The sequence below is a fragment of the Vipera ursinii genome (assembly GCF_947247035.1).
Source record: "Vipera ursinii genome assembly, chromosome: 7".
In the NCBI taxonomy this organism is placed as follows: Eukaryota; Metazoa; Chordata; class Lepidosauria; order Squamata; family Viperidae; genus Vipera; species Vipera ursinii.
The window spans coordinates 4735900-4758215 of record NC_139521.1 but is presented as its reverse complement, the minus strand read 5'-3'; the positions used below and the strand labels follow the sequence as shown (position 1 = coordinate 4758215).

Sequence of the window (22316 nt, the reverse complement as noted above, 5' to 3'; positions counted from 1 at the left end):
TCCTTCCTACCAGACACTTAGAACTGAGCTCCAGAAGAAGAGAGAACAACATCCGAGCGGCAACACAGAAGGTGACTTTGTTCCAGTTAGCAAAGTCTAGAAAAGGCGATTATTCAGAACACTCTGGGATGGCTATTTCTATGCTGAAGTGTCACTGTGTGGGTTGTTTATTTACTGTACTTGTTTTGGGTTCTACCTGAGTCCTAGAATCCTAGGAATGGAAGGGATCTTGGTGGTCTTCCAGTCCAACCTTCTGCCCAAGGCAGAACTTCTCATACCACCTCAGACAAATCCAGTCTTTTCTTGAAGACCTACATCCAAAAGGCAAGCTGTTCCATCGATTAATCGTTCTCACTGTCAGGAAATTCCTCCTTATTTTCGGTTTGGATCTCCCTCTGATGAGCTTCAACCCACAGTCTCTTGTCCTGACTTTAGGTGCTTTGGAGAATAAATGGATGCCCTCTTCCCTGTGACGGCCCATCAAGTATTGGGAGATGGATGTCAGGTCTCCCCTAAGCCTTCTCTTTGATACCCTAGACATACCTGGCTTCCTTTAGCTGTTCATCATACAATTTAGCCTCCCCACTCCATATCTCCTTTATCGTTTGCTCTTCTCTGCTTTCTTTTTATATGGCCTCAGCATCCTTTTTGCATTATGCTGACCAGAACTGGACAGTCTTCCAAGTGTGGACTCACTAGTGCAATAGCAACAGCACTTAGACTTATTTACTTGTTAGGTAGATGACTATGGCCTAACTGGTTGGGTTGGCAATATATATTAACTATGATTGTTTTGTAATAGAAACTGTATTGTATCACTTTAAATGTGTGATGATTGGCCAACGCTGTTTTTTCCAACGGCCATAAGAGGGAGCTAGAGACATAGCTTCTCTCTCTCTCTGTTATTCTCTCTGTTACGTTTGTTGTTACTTGCTGATTATTGTGGTTTGTGGGTTTGCTACTGTTTGCTAAACCTGAAGAACTGTGTTTTGACTTACGGACTGGTAAGAAGACTCTGTATTGGATAATCCTTGGACTATTGTTATTTGCTATCATCTCTTTACTCGTGTATGACCTGGACTGATTTTTTCTTGGACTGTGCTATTGTATTATTCCACAAGTAAAACTTTTTTACACACCTCAGTGTATCTGTGTGGTTGCTGCGTAAACTTGACTACTCTCAGTATCCTCTTTTTCTGTGCAAGCTCTTGTTAGCTCAAGAGGTACTCTGCACATCCTTATCAATACTGCTTCATAGTGCTTTACAGCAGGGGTCCCCAACCCCTGTTCTGTGGACCGGTACTGGGCCACAGCATGCGAGCAACTGGTCCACACAAACAAGCAAAGCCCCATCGATGGGATGTAGTCAGTTCACAAAACCATGCACCCTCCATGGAAAATCCTCTCTCCATGGAACCGGTCCCTGGTGCCTAAAAGGTTGGGGACCTTTGCTTTACAGCCCTCTCTAAGCAGTTTACAAAGTCAGCATATGGGCCCCCAACAATCTGGGTCTTCATTTTGCCAACCTTGGAAGGATGGAAGGCTGAGTCAACCTTGGGATGCTCAGAATCGAACTCCTGGAGTGAGCCATGAGTTAAGACTGCAGTACTGCATTCTAACCACTGCGCCATCCTGGCAGTACAGAGTGGTGCTATTACTTCCCATGATCTTGATACTATACCTAAGGCTGCATTGCAGAGTGAGTCCTTATAGAGTTATAAGGTCTGGTACTAAAAATGATATGGTACTAAAATACCAATTGGCAACAACACTCTGCAACAGAAGTGGGCGACGTCATGGGCCTCAGGGTCCATAAATGCTTGAGGGGTTGTGCACACATACAAAGCACCCAGAGACACATCTTCCCCGGACTGCAGCTGCTGGATGTGATCTAGGGAAGGCAGAAAAGGAGGGGGTCCTACAAGTCCTATCTAGAAGGCAACCAATGGCCAGAAATGATCAGAGAGTAGCCCACATAAACCCCAAAAACAATGTCCCCATTGTTGTGATTCAGTGTCAGCCTGTGGGTTCGGCAGTTGGGTCGGACGATTCAGAGGAGGAGGAGGAGGAGGGGTTTGGAGAGCCTGCAGAGGACAGTTCTGAGGCATCGCAGAGCTCTCAGCCAGGCCCCTCCCATCTGGTTACTACTCAGACCCAGCTGTGTGAGCCTGACAGCTTAGATGAAGATGACCCACAGCTGGGCCTGTTCAAGGACGCCCGACGCAGGAGGCAGTCAATCAGGAGTAAACAGAGGAAGGCAATGGGGCACCTCGGAAGGAGGCAGAGAGAAGCCACGCCTTGAAACTGTTTAAAAAGGGGAATGTGTGGGAGGGCTGGTTTGCTGAAGGCAACCGTTTGAGCAGCTTCTGTTTTAGTGGTTCGTAGTTTGTTTTGCTCAGTTTGCTCTGTTTTGGATCTGTTTTGTGTAAATAAATTTGGCGGGCTTGCTTCCAGCCTTTTGCCTTTTGTAAAGGGGTTGTCCCTGCCTTTTCTGCAGGGCCGGTAGTAGGCTGGAACAGAACACCCATCTTATTCAACCTTCAGCAATGTTTCTTGGTGTGCTGCCACCACGTGGCTGTTATTGGGAAATTACCAATATGCTAATTGGGTCTGCCAGTACCTTCCCCCTTTGTGATGTATTTCCTATCCTGCTCATGATGCTGTACTAGGATCCACCCCTTCTGGGTTGGACTTCCTCCTTCTCCTTGCTCCCTTGTGTTCCATCCTCCATTGTAACATCTGAACACAAGCCATGCGGACAGTAATCCTGTTACTGTCTTTTGACTGTTCTGCTACAGGCAATTGTATTGTGGATTTAATTCCTTGTTAAGACACTTATTGGTCTGTTTAAGCAAATTTAGTCACATTTAACGGCCCTTTGCAGACAGTGAACTCATAAAGCACCTGGTTCATCTGGGATTTGGGGAACTGAAGTCCCAAATAAGAAGGTTTAGTCCCATCAACCCTCCTCAGGATAAAACAGGCCCCCCACATATATAGGCAGTTCTCCACTTACAACAGTTCATTTAGTGGCTGTTCAAAATTACGACGGCCACTGAAAAAAAGGGACAGATGACCATTTTTCACACTTACAAACGCTGCAGCATCCCCACGTGATTTACGTTCAGATGCTCAACAACCAACCCACACTGATGACGGTTGCAGTGTCCTGGCGTCGTGTGATCCCCTTTTGTGACCAGAGTTAACGGGGAAGCCCAATTGACTGAACAACCCTCTTCCCAGTTGAAGACCTGCAGTGATTCCCTTAACAAACGTGGCGAGGAAAGTTGCAAAATGGGGCACAACTCAAACGAACACACTCAGCAACCTAAATTTCGGGCTCAATCCTTAATCTACAGAAAGAATCTTTCTTGCCACGTCCCTCATCGTTCATCTACAGACTCTGGCCTGGCCTGGGTAAGGCAGTAGCCTGGAAAGACTCATTTATAATTAGTGTGTAATATGTTAATCGGAAATATATTTGTTGTTTTTTTTTTTTTTTTTACAATTCTGCATATATATATTTTTAATCCAGTACCCTGTTTTGCTTGGCGTCCTTTTCTGCTCTTCTGACACCTCTGAAGATTCGGTGTTGTAGATTTCCTGGGAAAATAGATTCAGTGAGTGAGCAAATAGAGAGTTGGGCAAATTTAGGGCATTCGACCTGGTCTTTAGATTATTACATCCGCCCATTATTTCCGCCTCTTATAAACGCAGATATAAAACAAGGCTTATGATATATCTTTCATTCGTAATGAGCAATCTAAGGAATAACTGACATTTGTACTTATGCTGATCTTTGTAGGCAAGGTAAACTTCTAAGCAAGTCTTCAAAGTTGATAGATTGGCAGATTGAAGCAAGTGTCTTTACTTCTTTTTATTTATTTAGCAATTTATATCCTATCTGTATTATCTTTTACAAATAATGCAAGGCGGTGAACATATCCAACGCACCTTCCCTCCTCCTATTTTCCGCACAAGAACAACCCTGTGAGGTGGGCTGGGTTGAGAGGGAGTGACTGGCCCAAGGTCACCCAGTCGGCTTTCATGCCTAAAGCGGGATTAGAACTCGCAGTCTCCTGGTGATTGGCCCAAAGTCAACCAGCTGGATTTCCTAGCTAAAACTGGATTAGAACTCGCAGTCTCCTGGTGATTGGCCCAAAGTCACCCAGCCAGCTTTCATGCCTAAGGTGGGACTTGACTCTTGTCTTCTAACCACTAGGCCAAACAGTGGTCTTCTCAGCGGGGGTATAAAGTTCCTTCTCAACAGTCCACAGTTGGGATCTAACTAAGAGATCGACCTATACATACCTATGCCTATTATCTGTACATGAAACTATACTATATATCTATCTGCATTTGCCCTTGGAAGGATAACAGCCTAGGCCTCAGGTCCAACACTGACGTCCAGAGTCCCTCTGTGAGGAAGATGGGAAGTTTTAAAATGTGATAGATGATAGATAGATAGATAGATAGATAGATAGATAGATAGATAGATAGATAGACAGATAGATAGAAATATGACAGATAGATAGATAGATAGATACATAGATAGATGAGTAGAAATATGACAGATACATAGATAGAGTAGAAATGTGACAGATAGAGATATAGAGATAGATAGATAGATAGATAGATAGATAGATAGATAGATAGATAGATAGATAGATAGATAGATAGATAGATAGTAGAAATGTGACAGATAGAGATAGATAGATAGATAGATAGATAGATAGATAGATAGATAGATAGATAGATAGATAGATAGATAGATTAGATAGATAGATAGATAGATAGATAGATAGATAGATAGATAGATAGATAGATAGATAGATAGATAGATAGATGATAGGTAGGTAGGTAGGTAGGTAGGTAGGTAGGTAGATAGATAGATAGATAGATAGATAGATAGATAGATAGATAGACAGACAGACAGACAGACAGACAGACAGACAGACAGAGACAGAGACAGACAGACAGAGAGACATAGAGATACATAGAGATAGAGATGATAGAGGTAGGATGACAGATGATAGATAGATAGATAGATAGATAGATAGATAGATAGATAGATAGATAGATAGACAGACAGACAGATAAACAGAGGAGAGAGGTAGGAAAAGGAAGGAAAGAAGGAAGGAAGGAAGGAAGGAAGGAAGGAAGGAAGGAAGGAAGGAAGGAAGAGGAGGGAAGGAAGGAAAATTGGAAGGAAAGAAAGAATAGGAAGGGAGGGAGGGAGGGGAAAAGTATTGTTTGATTTGGGCTCGTTAAGTATCGTCACACAGCTCCCAACCCATTTATTAAGAAAAGGCAGAAGGAAAGAAGGAAAGAAGGAAGAAAGAAAGAAAGAAAGAAAGAAAGAAAGAAAGAAAGAAAGAAAGAAAGAAAGAAAGAAAGAAAGAAAGACAAAAATTGCCGGATGATTGAAGAGGACCGGCCCCTGTTGTGTGAGTCTGTCAGCCGTCTGAAATGATCAGATTCTCATCCTGCAACCCTGTTGCTTTGCCTGCTATGCACATACTCGTACCTAAACAGCCAACTTCACTTGGTGTAAAAGCTTCCTCCTCTTAAACAGGACCCGTTCAGCCTTCTGAAGGATCCGCTGCCAGATTATTTCAAAAAAACCTCTTATCTTAGACAGGGAGCAGCTCTCTCTCCTTCCAGATCTCAGCCTCTGACTTCAGATCAAGATCAGGTATTCTGGCGTAGGATGGGGAACTTCGGTTCATTATGTTCGATGTCAAATCATGACAACACATGCCGCCTGCCCACATTAAGGGCGCGTGGCCCACGGAAGGAGGAAACAGAGAAGGGGAACTTTTCCCCACAAAGTTTCACTCCGAGTCACTGAAACCCAGAGGACAATTTCCCTTATTTCTGATTTTTTAGCAGGTTGTCATTAGCTCACAATGTGCACGGCCACCTCATGGTGACTGAGAAGCCACGTTGAACAGAGGAAGCCGTGGAGAACCACAACGTGCAATGAGGTCGCACATGGGTGAGGTTAAGTTTGAAGAGGTTACGTGGCCTCCAACTCCGAGGTGTCTATTCTTGGCGTCCTTCTCATCGGTTACAACACTCAAATCAGCCAGGAAACCTATTGGATGTTATAAGTCATCGTGAACAGAGGAACTCCGTTTGTGACAAGTTGCCTTTTCTTTACACTAAGGGTGAACCCATTTAGCTCGCTTAATCATCACCCAGTTGAGAACTCTGCACACATCTCTGGGTTTGGCTAATATCCCCTTCTTATCCATTCAGTACCACTGCTTGGAACTCAACTGAATGAGGGATTAGTAGATTCCTGCACCGCACAAGAAAGGCAGGCTGGATTATCTCTTAGACCTAAGATGGCGACGCCTGGAATGGCTGCGGCTGCCTTGGCTCTTGAAGGCGAATAGTTTTGGGAGGGATATTAAGGGCTAGTATAGGCCACATGATCAGGAAGATTTTAATGTGTTTGAGCAACATGGTGGAACTAAGGGCTGTTTCCAGAGGAGGCAGAGGAGGAGAGGACCTGGAGCTTATGGAGCGAAGGAACTGGATGAGGCTGTCGGCAGGCCCAGAGGAAGAGAGAGAGGCTTTTGGAGGAGTTGGTGGCGGCGGCAACAGCGTGCTCCAGGGGCGAAAAGAAGCAAGGCCTCTTTAAGGAAAAAGTGGAAGAGTCAGGATCAGAAAAAGGAAAGAAGGCGAGGTTGTCAGAATACAAGCTAACTTGAGGGCTAATCCACATGAAGCCCCATTTCCATCTGTTCTGTTTGCCATCGTTCACTCCCTAGAGACTAAAATGGACAATGTGAAATTTGAGCGGGCCACGATTCTACAAGGAGTATATATTGTAGGTGGTGACCCTTTGAGAGCTGTATGCAACGAAATTTCATTTTGATGTATGCCGATTGGTGTACATTCAAAGTGACAATAAAGTTATCATCATCATCATCATCATCATCATTTAGATCCACTGGAAACTGTGCAGATTGTGCCCTATTTCTTGAACGATTTAAATTAAACAAAAAAACAAACAACAACAACAACACCCAACTCTCTCCAGGAACGCAGCTTTGCTGTTTCAGCTGCTCTGTTGCACAATGCAATTACGCAACGTGAGCCACCGGGAATATTTGAATGTAATCCTATGCATATATATATATATATATATATATATATATATATATATATATATGTGTGTGTGTGTGTGTGTGTGTGTGTGTGTGTGTGTGTGTGTGTGTGTATGTATGTATGTATGTATGTATGTATGTATGTATGTATATATATATATTTGGAGTAAGTTTCATGAGGGCCCTAGTAAATAATTCCATTCGTATGTGTGTGTGGCTACGTGCAGCTTGGCCGGGTGTGTTGGGGCGTGATACAAGGGCACACCTTCCCTGACTTTACACAAAACAGAGAACAGCCCTGGTAAATTAATTCTGATTTTCCCAATGGCGTGGGGGGGGGGGGAAAGCAACGTCTTCTGAAATCCATTCTGCTGGCAATTTTTATTGGAATACCCAGGCTGATTTTGCAGGCTGTTAAAAAGCAATGAATGGCCTTTCACATGGCCAAAATATATTTACTTGGACCTTGAGGGGAGGGAAAAAAATCCTTCTTATCGTGAACTGACGACAGTGCTCTATTGAAATCACAGCCGAGTGCTTCCTACGTCCAAGCTCATTTTTCAGTAAGATAAAATTGTCTTGTTCCAGCCAATTTAATTCCCTTTCCAAGTGTTTCATTAAGGAGATCCTCCAGACTTTCCAAAAGAGCCTCGCAAAATTATCTGCCGTTTGTGTCTTGCGCTGTATTTTCCTTCAGTCCTCTATCTAAGCCAGGGATTTTCAACCAGCGGTACGGGTACCACCTGTGGTACATTGGCACCTGGCAGGTGGTACGCGACCATCCCAGAAAAGTGGTAGCCGGGGAGGGGAATTTATTTTATTTATTTTATTTTAATCCCATTTATATCCCGCCCTTCTCCAAAGACTCAGGGCGGCTTACAATTTAAGCACAAACCAATGTGCTTAGCAATAGCCTTCATTCTATGTATATACCTGCTTATTAGGGCTTTCGCCTCCCCCCAAGCAGCATTATTACAAAGTCAGCTTAATTGCCCCCAACAATCTGGGTCCTCATTTTACCTACCTGGGAAGGATGGAAGGCTGAGTCAACCTTGAGCCTGGTGGGATGCGAACCTGCACTAATTGCAGGCAGCTGGTGTTACTTGAGGCATTAGCCCACTGCTCCACCAAGGCTCATATGAGAGAAGGAATGAGCTGAACCGGTGGCAGCACCGCACAAGCCTGAGCGAAAGACGGCTGGAGCTGCAGGGCTGTCAGGGCTCAGCGGAAGCGCCAGGATCAGCGCCAGGCTCCAGCTGGAGCTCGGCACCGATCCTGGCTCTTCTGTTGAGCCCAGAAGAAGCGCCGATCAGCTGGAATGTTGCAGCATCTCCAGGGTCTTGTGATTTACATTGAGATGCTTGGCAACTGATTCGTATTTATGACGGTCACAGTGTCCCAGGGTCATGTGAAGTGACCAAAACCTCCTGCAACCACCCAGCAGATGGAGGGGGGGGAAATAAAAACCAAACACCCCCCCCACTCCACCCACGCTGCCAATCCTCAACAGAAATGCTCACAACCGTGAAAACCTCGGACAGGAGGAAGAGGGCCGCCGGGCGGGCAGGCAGGTGTCTTGCTCGGCTGTGGTTTGTGGGGGGCACTTTTTTCAGTGCCATTGTAACTTCGAACAGTCACTAAGCGAAGTGTTGTAAGTCGAGGACTACCTGTATACCTTTGGTGTTATCCAGCAAAGATAAAGATAGACATTCAGAGACGGGAAAAAAATAATATGAGTCTCTTTCTCTCTCTCCCTTTCTTTCTCTTTCTCTCTCCCTCTCTTTCTCTTTCTCTCTCCTCCCTCTTTCTTTCTCTCCCTCTCTTTCTCTTTCTCCCTCTTTCTTTCTTTTTCTCTCCCTCTCTCTTTCTCTCTCTCTTTCCTCTTTCTTTCTCTCTCTCTCCCTTTCTTTCTCTCCTCTCTCTTTCTCTTTCTCTCTCCCTCTCTTTCTCCCTCTCTCTCTTTCTTTCTTTCTCTTTCTCTCTCCCTCTTTCTCCTTCTCCCTCTGCCTCACATTCAACCATTTTGCCATTATTGGAACGCAATTGCAGACCTCTGGGTAGTAAACAACTCACCATCTCTTCAGGAGAATTCATAAGGAAGGTCTCACCATAGGGAGAAATGGGAGCTGGCTTTTCTTCCGCTAGTTCTCCTGGGAAAATAAAACAGACAGACATGCTCAGGGCATCACCCCATACAGTGTGTGTGTGTGTGTGTGTGTGTGTGTGTGTGTGTGTGTGTGTGTGTATAGGGCTTTGTGGATCCTATTGTGGCTGAACACCAAAGGAGTAAGTAAATTACCGCACTGCTTCAAATGCCGTAAGAACATAGAACACAGAATAACAGAGTTGGAAGGGACCCTGGAGGTCTTCTAGTCCAACCCCCTGCTTAGGCAGGAGACCCTATACCTTTTCAGACAAAATGGCTGCCCAGTCTCTTCTTGAAAGCCTCCAGTGATGAAGCACCCACAACTTCTGGTGGCAAGCTCTTCCACTGGTGAATTGTTCTCTGTGCTAGGAAATTTCTCCTTAGTTCTAGGTTGCTTCTCTCTTTCGTTAGTTTCCTACCATTGTTTGTCTTGTCTTTGGGTGCTTTGGAAAATAACTTGACACTCCCCGTCATCCCCTCAAATACTGGAAGACTGCTACGTCCTGTCTAGTCCTTCTTTTCATTAGACTAAAAAGGTAAAGGTAAAGGTTCCCCCGCACATGCGTGCTAGTCGTTTCCGACTCTAGGGGCCGGTGCTCATCTCCGTTTCAAAGCCGAAGAGCCAGCGCTTGTCCAAGGACATCTCCGTGGTCACGTGGCCGGCATGACTAGACGCCAAAGGCGCACGGAACGCTGTTACCTTCCCACCGGAGTGGTCCCTATTTTTCTACTTGCATTTTTACGTGCTTTCGAACTGCTAGGTTGGCAGAAGCTGGGACGAGTAACAGGCGCGCACTCTGTTACGCAGCACTCGGGATTCGACCCGCCAAACTGCCGACCTTCTGATCGACAAGCTCAGCGTCCTAACCCACTAAGCCACCGCGTCCCTTTCATTAGACTAGACATACCCAATTCCTGCAACCGTTCTTTGTACGTTTTAGCCTCCAGCCCCTTAATCATTTATTTATTTATTTATTTGCTCTTCTCTGCACTCTTTCCAGAATGGCGCTCCATCCAAACACAGGATTTTTGCAAGTCCTAAAGTCGGCACATTCCAGGAAGAAGTAATTGCATTAATTAATTTGGCGTTGAAACAAGGGTTAAGTATTTTGGGATGACCACATTCCCAAATATCTGGAAAACAGAAATGGATTTCCTAGGCCTTTCTAACTTCAATGTTGACAAGACAAATCGATGGGTCCCATTGCTTAGTAGATTATAAATCCGATATTACTTGCAACGTATGAAGGACTTGCTCATGAACACAAATAATTTATGGACGATCCCAGTGAAATATGAATAGTCCTTTCTTGAAACTGCCCTAGGAATTGTTTTCCTTATAGTCGCACGGGAGAAAACCTTATACGCATATAATGCATGCTATTGTTTTATTCTGTCCTCTCTTTTTTGCCCTTTTTAATCTTTTGCTTCCCTTCTGTTGAAGAACTAAAGGCTAAAAGAAAAACAATAATAAAATGCACACCTCCGTGCTTGGAGTTGCAAGCAAAACAAAGTGATGTCTCTAAATTGCAGACAAGCAACATGTCAGGTTTCAGATCGGCGCAAAGCTGTTGAAACCTGCCCTTAACTCTTAATTAAATGAGCTAAAACCCCAGCAAGCATATATTTAATCAGATCAGATCAGTCTTCCGACAGCAAGGCCTGCCTTCACGCTTTACTGTCCGTGTTTGCAATGCAAAAAATAATAATAATAATAATAATAACTCTTATAAGTAATCCGCATTTGCCGAGGCAAAGAGGAGGGTGAGATTTTGCCCAGGTTCACCTTTTCTCACAAAACACAATGCGAATAAGAACAATGGCCCCCCATCCAACAAAATGAAATTTAATGTGGAGAAAAGCCAGGCTTTACGCTTAGGCAGGGGAAAAACAACCCAAAGGTACAAGTTACCGATTAGGCAAAACCTGGCTCAAAAAAAACAAAAACCCCAGTAACTGTGAGAGGGACCTTGGAGTCCTAGTGTAGACGGCCGCTTAAATATGAGCCAGCAGCGTGTGGCAGCAGCCAAAAAAGCTGAATACGATCCTTGGTTGCATAAACACAGGCAGAGAATCAAAATCACCCGAAGTATTAGCACCGTTGGACAAAGCCTTAGTAAGGCCACACCTGGAATGCTGCCCCCAGTTCTGCTCACCACCTTACAAGAAAAGATGTTGAGACTTTGGAAAAAGTGCAGAGAAGAGCAACTAGGATGATTAAAGGCTTAAAGGAGACTAAAACATATAAAGGACGGCTGCAAGAATTGGGGGTGGCTAGTCTGGAGAAAAGAAGGAGGAGGGGGTGACACGATGGCAATATTTCCAATATTTGAGGGGCTGCCACAAAGAAGTTCTACCTATTTTCCAAAGGACCAGAGGGCAGGAAAAACGACGGATGGAAAGTAATCAAGGAGAGAAGCAACCTGGAATTAAGGAGAAACTTCCTAACAGTGAGGACAATTAACCGGTGGAACAGAAGTTGCCTTCAGAAATCGTGGGCGCTCCATCACTGGAGGTTTTTAAGAAGAGACCGGACAGTCCCTTGTCTGAGATGGTATAGGGTCTCCTGCTTGAGCAGGGGGTTGGACTAGATGACCTCCAAGGTCCCTCCCCGCTCTATTCTGATTGATTGATAACATCTCCTTCACATCAAGGTCACTTCTGCCTGACATTTCTTAGCAACAATATAGAAGTTGCTGAGAAGAGTGTTTTTACTCTGCCAGGCTAGACTACCTAGTGTGGTTTCCTACTAGCCCTCATTCCACACACTAACCAGCTCTGAACCTGCTCAGCTTTCTCTGAAATCAGCCAAGCCCAACTGCTGTACACAATTCTTACAATTAGGATTGTTAGCCAAACTCAAGCAACAGCCCCCCTCCTCCCTTGAAAAACTTTGCATTCGATCCCATCTCAATTCAGGAACTATTTATTTTTATTTATTTATTTTATTTTAATTCCATTTATATCCCGCCCTTCTCCGAAGACTCAGGGCGGCTTGCAAGCTTAGCAGTAGCCTTCATTCTATGTATATGCCTGCTTGTTAGGCCTTTCACACACACACACACACACACCAAAGCGGCATTATTACAAAGTCAACTGCCTTCGTGGAACATTTTATACGACGCAGTCCATTTTCCTACTACATTGGAAGGTCATTTTTTTTCTTCACTGTTCTGTACCAGCCTGCTACCGGCCCTGCAGAAAAGGCAACCCCTTTACAAACGGCAAGAGGCTGGAATTACGTCTGCCAAATTTATTACTACAAAAACAAACAAGACACGAACCAAGATACAGGAGCTTTGAAACACTATCTGAGCGGTTGCTTTCAGCAAACCAGCCCTCCCCACACATTCCCTTTATAAAGAGTTCAGGGCGTGGCTTCTCTCTGCCTCCTTCCGAGAAGCCCCATTGCCTTCCTCTGTTTACTCCTACTTGACTGCCTCCTGCGTCGGGCGTCCTTGAACAGGGCCAGCTGTGGGTCATCTTCATCCACACTGTCAGGCTCACACAGCTGGGTCTCCATGGTGACCAAGTGGGAGGGGCCTGCCTGAGGGCTCTCATCAGCAAGATCTTCAACCCCCTCAGCAAGCTCTTCAACACCCCCCTCCTCCTCTGAGTCGTCCGACCCAACTGCCGAACCCACAGGCTGACCCTGAATCACAACACTCTCATCCTTAAGCGACTTTAAAATTGCAGACCTCCTACAAGGTCAACCGATTGCATAATTTCAACCACAAGGTGCTCTCCTTGCCCTCCAGTGGTAGGAGGTCCTTGGTTTGCAACGGTACACTTAGTGACCCTTCACAGTTGCGCTTTTTTTTCACAGTTGTGATTGACGGATTAATATCAAATGCAAAAAAAAAGGGACGCGTGAGAACGGTCAGCATTTGAACGATGGGCGAGAATTCCTTTCCTACAAAGGGACAAGGAAGTGGAATGCCAAGCAGTTTCATTGTTTTAGGAATTATGGCGAAGGTCCGCCCTCCGAGTTTGTGGGTCGGTTTCCGAACATTTCGTGACCAGGCTAGGTCAAGTGTTGGGTGTTCTACTGATGGAAGGGCTTCAAGTCTGGGGGTGTCAAGTGAGGGTGTTGTGATGGGCCAGGTGTGGGTCATCAGAGAGAGGCTTATGATGGGGATGTACTTCAGGTCAGAGGAGGAGAGGGAGGGGAGGAGGAGGAGGAGGAGAGGAGGTGGGGAGGAGGGGGAGGAGGAGGGGAGGAAGAGGAAGTGACAAAGGAGGGGGAGGAGGAGGAAGAGAGAGGAGGAGGGGGAGCACCAAGGCCCCCCCAGTTCAACCTTGAGCTAAATATATTCTTTTCTGTCATGGTGAAGCAAAATCTACACGTTTCCTCTGCAAGAAAATGCATTAGTGTTCCAATGATGGAAGAATGGCCGCTTTCTACCGGGAATAAATACACCATCACGATCTACCCTTTCTTAGCGTGAAAATGTTTCATGACTGCACCTGATCTGTGCTACCCAGTTGGAAACATTACTTCCTTCTTTTAAAAACAACAACAACAACAACAACAACATATTATAAGAGGTTCAACTTCAGCATCTATAAAAACCCTTTCTTTATAATTGCGGCCTTTTGACCTTCTAGATTCCCCAAATAAGGCATTTAAGATCACCTCTCCCGCGTGAATTACAATCGGTCGCAAAATTTTACTTACTGTTTTCTGAAATACAATCCTCAGAACAAGGGATACTCAAACCATTCGTGCTTCTTCGTTCGTGTAGAGCGCTGGAAGCATGCCAAAGGGAAGAAATTACGTTATTAGGACAAATCTGTATTAGCAAGGTACCCGTTATCTACAATGTAAAGAGTTTCAGCTTTAGGCATAAGCATCTTTCACCAAGCTCTTTGATCCCTTTGCCAAATTAAGGCCACTGTTGGACAGTTCTGTCCTAGGCCCCCATCCTAGGACTCCTAGAAGACAGAAGATGGCATTGACTTATTCTCCAAAGCACCTGAAGGCAGGACAAGAAGCAATGGGTGGCAGCTCCTCAGAGCAAAATCCAACCTGGAAATAAGGAGGAATTAATTAATCAGTGGAAGAGCTTGTCTCACACAGTTGTGGCTGCTCCATCGCTGGAGGTCTTCGAGAAAAGACTGGACATCCATTTGGTGACCAAAACTGGATGCAGTATTCCAAGTGTGGCCTTACCAAAGCTTTGTAAAGGGGTATTAACACTTCTCGTGGTCTTGATTCTAACAGAGGGATAGAATGAAGATAGCATGAAGTGTTAATACCACTTTACAAGGCCTTGGTAAGGCCACCCCTGGAATACGGCATCTAGTTTTGGTCACCACGATGTAAAAAAGATGTTGAGACTCTAGAAAGAGTGCAGAGAAGAGCAACAATGATGATCAGGGGACTGGAGGCTAAAACATATAAGGAATGGCGGCTGGAATTGGGCAGGTCTAGTTTAATGAAGAGAATGGAGAGGGGTGACAGGATAGCAGCATTCCAGTATCTCAGGGGCTGCCACAAAGAAGAGGGAGTCAAGCTATTCTCCAAAGCCCCTGAAGGCAGGACAAGAAGCAACGGATGGAAACTCATCAAGGAGAGAAGCAACCTAGAACTAAGGAGAAACTTCCTGACAGAACAATTAACCAGTGGAACAACCTGCTTCCAGAAGCTGTGATCAGCCATTTGTCTGAAATGGTATAGGGTTTCCTGCCTGAGCAGGGAGTTGGACTAGATGACCTCCAAAGTCCCTTCCTTTCTTCTTCTTCTTCTTCTTCTTCTTCTTCTTCTTCTTCTTCTTCTTCTTCTTCTTCTTCTTCTTCTTCTTCTTCTTCTTCCTTCTTCTTCTTCTTCCTTCATTATTATTATTATTATTATTATTATTATTATTATTATTATTATTATTATTATTATTATTATTATTATTATTATTATTATTATTATTATTATTATTATTATTATTATTATTTGATGGTATAAGGTCTCCGGCCTTGGGTAGAGGATTGGGCTAACCCTAACCCTAACTCTATGATTCTAAGCCAAACTGATTTTTTTTCCCCCTGAATTCATGTACACCTTGAATTTCAACATTTCTGCTCTCTGATTTTAGAGCTCCCTCACTCACGAGGGGCCAAGGAATTATTGGCCTTGTCTCATACTGCCAAACAAAGGATTCTCCAACATCGAAATAGCTGAGAGTCACCACTTCAGGCCACAGAAGACAGCAGACAGATCCTGAACCCCCTCCTTCCTAATCTGCCTGCCATGTTTGTGGATTTATACATAAATGAGGGAGTCAGGCTGCCAGCTTGCACACTCCTTCCTCCACGAGGACTGGCAACCCATTAATCTGCACTTAACATTGACACAAATGCAAGGCTTGACATTGAGGGATGCGTTAATCAAACTTTAGCTGCTGGCTGATCTTGTCTAAAATAATAATAATAATAATAATAATAATAATAATAATAATAATAATAATAATAATAATAATAATAATAATAATAGTAATAATAGAGTTGGAAGGGACCTTGGAGGTCTTCTAGTCCAACCCCCTTGTCAAGCAGGAAACCCTATACCATTTCAGACAAATGGCTGTCCAGTCTCTTCTTAAAAACCTCCAGTGTTGGAGCATTCACCGCTTCTGGAGGCAAGTCGTTCCACTGGTTAATTGTTCTAACTGTCAGGAAGTTTCTCCTTAGTTCTAGGTTGCTTCTCTCCTTGACTAGTTTCCATCCGTTGCTTCTTGTCCTGCTTTCAGGTGCTTTGGAGGATAGCTTGACTCCCTCTTCTTTGTGGCAATCCCTAAGATATTGGACCACTGCTATCGTGTCCCCCCTTCGTCCTTCTCTTCATTAAACTAGACATACCCTATTCCAGAAGCCATTCCTTGTATGTTTTAGCCTCCAGTCCCCTGATCATCTTTGTTGCTCTTCTCTGCACTCTTTCCAGAGTCTCAACATCTTTTTTACACTGTGGTGACCAAAACTGGATGCAGGATACCAAGTGTGGCCTCACCAAGGCATTATAAAGTGGCATTAAAATGATCATACTGATCAAAAACTCACAGGATTTAAAATGTCCTGAAATAGTTTACATGGTTTTTCTCCAATATTTTCAAGGTCCCAAAATCCAGAGGCCCCGGGCCTTTTGGGCACCAGGGACCGGTTCCGTAGAGAGAGGTTTTTCCATGGACCGTAGGATGCATGGTTTCGTGTGCTGCCTGCATCCCACAGAGGGGGTTTTGCTTGTTTCTGCAGACCGGTTGCTGGCATGCTACGCCCCGGTACCGGTCCATGGACCAGGGACCCCTGCCGTAATCCTTTATGAGCTATGGGAAGATAAGTGTTTATTTATAAAGTTAAAGGTTCCCCTGCACATGCGTGCTAGTCGTTTCCGACTCTAGGGGCCGGTGCTCATCTCCGTTTCAAAGCCAAAGAGCCAGCGCTTGTCCGAGGACGTCTCCGTGGTCATGTGGCCGGCATGACTAGACGCCAAAGGCGCACGGAACGCTGTTACCTTCCCACCATAGTGGTCCCTATTTTTCTACTTGCATTTTTTACGTGCTTTCGAACTGCTAGGTTGGCAGAAGCTGGGATGAGTAACAGGCCCTCACTTTGTTACGCGGCACTCGGGATTCGACCCGCCAAACTGCCGATCTTCTGATCGACAAGCTCAGCGTCCTAACCCACTGAGCCACCACGTCCCTAGTGTTTATTTAGGAAGTGCCTATATACTGAGCTGAGATAAGATAAAGGAGGAAACCTTGGTCTGCGTCTCAGAACTGCCCATGGCAAGAATCTGAGCCGAATGTTAAGCGAAAGTGATCCATCTGAGCCCTGAAGGCTAGAATCACTCAGTCAAAATAAACACACACACGGGGTATCCTCGTGTTTCTATTCAATTTAAACTTAAGGTCTGCCTGAAGGGAAAACAATTCATAAATGCGACTACCTGTATTTCGGCTGTGTTTCTGGGTCAACACAAAAGAAAAGAGTTCTTGAAACGTGTCCTTTTCAAAACTGTTTACGCGATAAAGTTTGAAAGCCGCAACATCTGATAAGGGCTACGTAAAGTCACGTTTCTGACTGGTGAGAAACTTTAGCGTGCTCACAGCCCATCAAGGTTTGTTGTTTTTTTTCCATCCTGGAAACGTACAGTGTCCTGAACGAACAGCCACCAGGGATAAAGCCAGAGATGTTTTGTTTTGTTTTTGCAAAGCAGCCATGTCTTGCCAAAGACATAGCTGCTTTAAGAAGTAGGAAAGAGTTTTTCTTTTCCTGCTACCGTGCACTGGGAAACTGTTTTCGTGTTTTGCACAGTTCAGTCGAGATTCCCTACCATTGTAAATGGCGTCCTAATCTATCACCATTCACATATATTGGAAGTTAGCGTTCCGTCATGGTGGGCAAAGAATTCTAAAAAATTATTATTTCAGACAATACGGAAGCAAAGAGACTGGGAAAGATTGCCTTTCAAAAGACTCCTGCTTTTTCATAAAGCCTTTAATGAAGGGATGGACAAATATGGCCCCTTTATGACCCATGGACTTCAACTCCCAGAATTCCTAAGCCAGCATTAATTCAGGCAGTTGAAGTCCACAGGTCGTAAAGATAACAGAATAAGCAGAGTCGGAAGGGACTTTGGAGGTCATCTAGCCCAACTCCCTGCTCAGGCAGGAAACCCTATACCATTTCAGACAAATGGCTGTCCAGTCTCTTCTTAAAAACTTCCAGTGTTGGAGCATTCACCACTTCTGTAGGCAGGTGGTTCCACTGGTTTATTGTTCTAATTGTCAGGAAATTTCTCCTTAGTTCAAGGCTGCTTCTCTCCTCGATTAGTTTCCATCCGTTGCCTCTTGTCCTGACTTACTTCAGGAGCTTTGGAGAACAGGTTGCCCCCCCTTTTTTTTCTTGTGGCAGCCCCTCAGATGTTGGAAGTCTGCTGTCATGTCACCCCCTCTACTTGCCCATTCCTGCTTTAACGTTAAATCAACAAATTATTTCACAAAACGCTGATTTTTTTCACAAAAAAAATCACTCCATTTCTTCACTCGGGCAAAATGTCATCGAGTTGTCTCAATCAGACTTCTCATATCAGAAAAGGGCGGTTCGTTGCCTTTATAAAAAGTTCTAAATAAATTACATTCCATCCAGCTCATCAGAAAAGAAACACACACACACACACACACACACACACACACACACACACACACACCACTGAAATCATGTAAAACCCAAAATCTTTCCTGAGACAAGATCAAAACATTGAGAAATGAAATCTGACTTATCCGTTTTCTCTTTTTTTCAAAACTTCCCCTTACTTTTCTCTATTGAAAAGAGGAAATAGGGTGATGGGGAGGGGGAGGAGGAGGAGGAAGAGGAGGAGGAAGAAGAAGAAGAGAGGGAGAAGGATGAGGTGGTGATTGCCTAGCTCTGACTTGGCTTCCTGAGCCCAAATTTTGCAATCTGCATAATGGCAATCTGCACAATGCCCTGTCTATGGCAGGGGTAGGCAACCCATGGCTCTTTTATGACTCATGGCTGGCTCAGGAATTCTGGGAGTTGAAGTCCACAAGTCATAAAAGAGCCAAGGTTGCCTACCCCTGGTATAGGGTCTTCACCTGGAGCAGGGGGTCAGACTAGAAGACCTCCAAGGTCCCTTCCAACTCTATTCTTCTATGTTCTATTGGTTGATTGGTGTATGGATGGCTTGCAAGTGGCTGTTGTTTCCTTGGGCTGCCAAACCCTTGACTCCTACACACTTGGTAAGTCACTCCTGTTGACTGACAAGGGACCCGTTTCCCAGGCTTCAATCATTTCCCTAAATGTCTATATGGAGATTCTTAGTCATCCAGGTCACGATTGTTCCAAAGGTGCTTTTTCAAGAGGCCACTGGACTTTCTGGTTTTTCTTTGAAGAATGATGACACAGATAAAACCTCCTGGTGGCCTCAACGACTCTCTAAAAGGAGGCAAACGACCAGCTCTCTGCAAGGAGTATAAATCCTTCCGTTCCTCCACCATCCAGGCAGAGCTGAAGAAGCTTCTTGGGTGAGAAGCGAAATGTCTTCGAAGAAAAATAAGGAAGTCCAGTTGCCTGTTGGAAAAAGCTCCTATGGGGACAACCGTTTCCTGATTCTTCCTCCACCTCTCTATTGCCTTCACGGCTACAGTTTCCCAACGCCGCGTGCTCCAGCTTCATTTCGTCGAATGTAACCCACATCGTGATGAAGTCATGCCACAACTTGCCAAACCTGATCCCAGCCTCTGCTTTCCTAGAAGGCCTGAGTCACTTTTTCCTCTTGTGTTCCAGAATTCCCAGCAGTGACCACACTGCTTGAAGAATTCTGGATTGTTCAAACTACATGTGTGGTAGGCATTTCTTCGTTGAGTAACACCCAGCTAGAACTAGACCAGGGGTCTTCAAACTTGGCCCTTTTATGACTTGTGGACTTCAACTCCCAGAATTACTCAGCCAGGCACACTCAGCCAGGCACACTCAGCCAGGTACACAGGCACACTGGCTGAGGAATTCTGGGAGTTGAAGTCCACAAGTCATAAAAGGGCCAAGATTGAAGACCCCTGGTCTAGACTATACAGGTAATCCTCAACATATGATCGCGACTGAGCTCAAAATTTCCATTGCTAAGTGAGACGATGGTTAAGTGAGTTTGGTCCCATTTTTACAACTTTCTTAAGTCGGGCGTTGTTAAGGGAATCGTTGCAGTTGTTAAGTGAGCAACATGGTTGTTAAATGAATCTGGCTTCCCCACTGACTTTGCTTGTCAGAAGGTCCACGAAAGGGATCACAGCCGTCATTGCAGCCGTCATAAATATGAGTCAGTTGCCAAGTGTGCAGATTTTGATCATGTGACCCTGACTTATGACTAAACCGGTCATACGTCACTTTTTTCAGTCCTGCGGTCACATGGAGCAGTCACTAAACAAGCGGTTATAAGTCAAGGATCAACTGCAGATCCTGAAAATATTTCATACTTAAGATCCTAACGCTGACGCGTAGCTCCAGCTGAGCCAGCACAATATTTTGAAATAGCTTACAAAATTTGGAAACCGCTCCTCCTGGACTGCCTTAAAGTATATACGATAATCTAGTTTATTGTGTACTTCTCAAACATTCCAAATCTGGGTTTATTCTTATTATGAACTATTTTTAACTGGGCTCCTGACACTACATCCCTACAGGAGGGGCAGCCTTGGAGGAGAAGCTGCACCAGGGAATTTCATAATTTTAAGCTAGTCTGGAAGTTGTTGCTAACAACTCACAGCAAGCTGATGGTGTTAGCAGTTCTTAAATACCTTAAGATAAGGTAAAGGTTCCCCCGCACATGCGTGCTAGTCGTTTCCGACTCTAGGGGCTGGTGCTCATCTCCGTTTCAAAGCCGAAGAACCAGCGCTTGTCCGAGGACGTCTCCGTGGTCATGTGGCCAGCATGACTAGACGCCAAAGGCGCATGGAACGCTGTTACCTTCCCACCGTAGTGGTTCCTATTTTTCTACTTGCATTTTTTACGTGCTTTCGAACTGCTAGGTTGGCAGAAGCTGGGACGAGTAACAGGCGCTCACTCTGTTACGCGGCACTCGGGATTCGACCCACCAAAATGCCGATCTTCTGATCGACAAGCTCAGCGTCCTAATCCACTGAGCCACCGCTAAGAAAGAAAGAAAGAAAGAAAGAAAGAAAGAAAGAAAGAAAGAAAGAAAGAAAGAAAGAAAGAAAGAAAGAAAGAAAGAAAGAAAGAAAGAAAGACAATATCCTCATAGGAGAGAACAGCCCATGCATGACAATTTATTAAGCTATCACCCTGCCATTGACACAGATTTTGCACAGAATTAACCTCTCTCTGCTACCATTTGCATAACAAGTGCAAATCGATCATCAATTGAAATGCATTGCAACGGAGGCGAGAACTTTTAATTCTGTTCAATTCTCAGTGCCTTGACTGGAGTCAAAATCTACCAGCCAGAAGCAAATAATTTCCGAGCTGTGTCTCCATAGCTTGACATTTATCAACGTTTTAAAGTTTACCTATTGGAAGTCGCCAACGAGGAAACCCCTGGGATTTCTGGAACAGGACGGTGCCGAAGCATAAAAGATCGCGTTGGCCGGGGGCCCGCTCTTGATGGACTTTGGGCGCAAGTGTCGTACAAATCATTTTGCACCATTTCACCTTTGAACTCAAAGAACGGCGTCTCCTGCAGATCATCGAGCAAAGTTCTCAAGCCTGATAAGAGCTGCACCTGGCTGGTTTGCTTCTCGGTGGGAGAGAGAGCAGAAGACGGAGATCCGTCTTTGGGAGTGGCGTCAACTTGAAACCCCAACGTTTCTGGCTCCCCTGTCTTCAGATCATCCTCCATGCCAGGTTTCTTCTCCGACGTCACTTTTCTCAGTGAATTCCGTGGAACCGTGGTGGGATCTGCCAACAGGTTCGGACCAAACGTGTCAGAAGAGCCCAGATCCAAAACTGGACTGCTATCTCTGTTTCCCAACAAGACAGGGGATGTGTAGGTTGTATTTCTTTCACAGTTGCTGCCACAAGTTGTGTTGTTGTGTCCATCAGATGGCCCGCCACCTGCTTCATTCACCTGTTTGGGATGGAGGAGATGCCTAGGAGAGCAACTTTGATCTGATGTTATAGCTGTTTCCGGCATTCTTCTCAACACGGCCTCCAACTGCTTGAGGATTCGTCTACGGTGGCCCGTAGGCGATATTCCAACATGTTGAAGGACGCTGTCATTTATGCCCAAGCACTCTTGCACAGTGTGGTAGCCGAAGTCTTTAAAGTTTGTACGATACTGCCCCAAGTTGATGCTGACTAAAAAGGCTCCGATATCTGACATAACGGCAATTTCACGGGTGGGTTTTTCTATCGGTATCCCAAAGAAGCATGATCCCATAGGGTCATATTTGAAAAGCCGGACGAGACTCTTCTCCTACATCGAATAAAATGCCTTCCATAAAGAGCAAGTGTGCAGATAAATCCCACAGGCTTTTCAATCCTACAATACAGAGGGAAAGAGGGCAATATATTAAAATTGGTTTTAATAGTCCAGAATC

The 22316-nt window shown here is 44.8% G+C and overlaps 1 protein-coding gene across 1 annotated transcript in view; it reads right to left on the bottom strand.

The window, feature by feature from the left end:
- Nucleotides 1–22099, bottom strand: part of ARAP2 (ArfGAP with RhoGAP domain, ankyrin repeat and PH domain 2) — a gene marked incomplete at its 5' end in the record, with an annotated part of 127193 nt that extends 105094 nt beyond the window's left edge. Inside the window, 4 exons of the mRNA XM_083368063.1 lie at nucleotides 1843–1891; nucleotides 9131–9268; nucleotides 13943–14013; nucleotides 21288–22099. Of these exons, the coding sequence (XP_083224189.1) occupies nucleotides 1843–1891; nucleotides 9131–9268; nucleotides 13943–14013; nucleotides 21288–22099 (1070 nt within the window). The remainder of the gene's footprint in view (nucleotides 1–1842; nucleotides 1892–9130; nucleotides 9269–13942; nucleotides 14014–21287) is intronic.
- Between the last annotated feature and the right edge of the window lie 217 nt (nucleotides 22100–22316).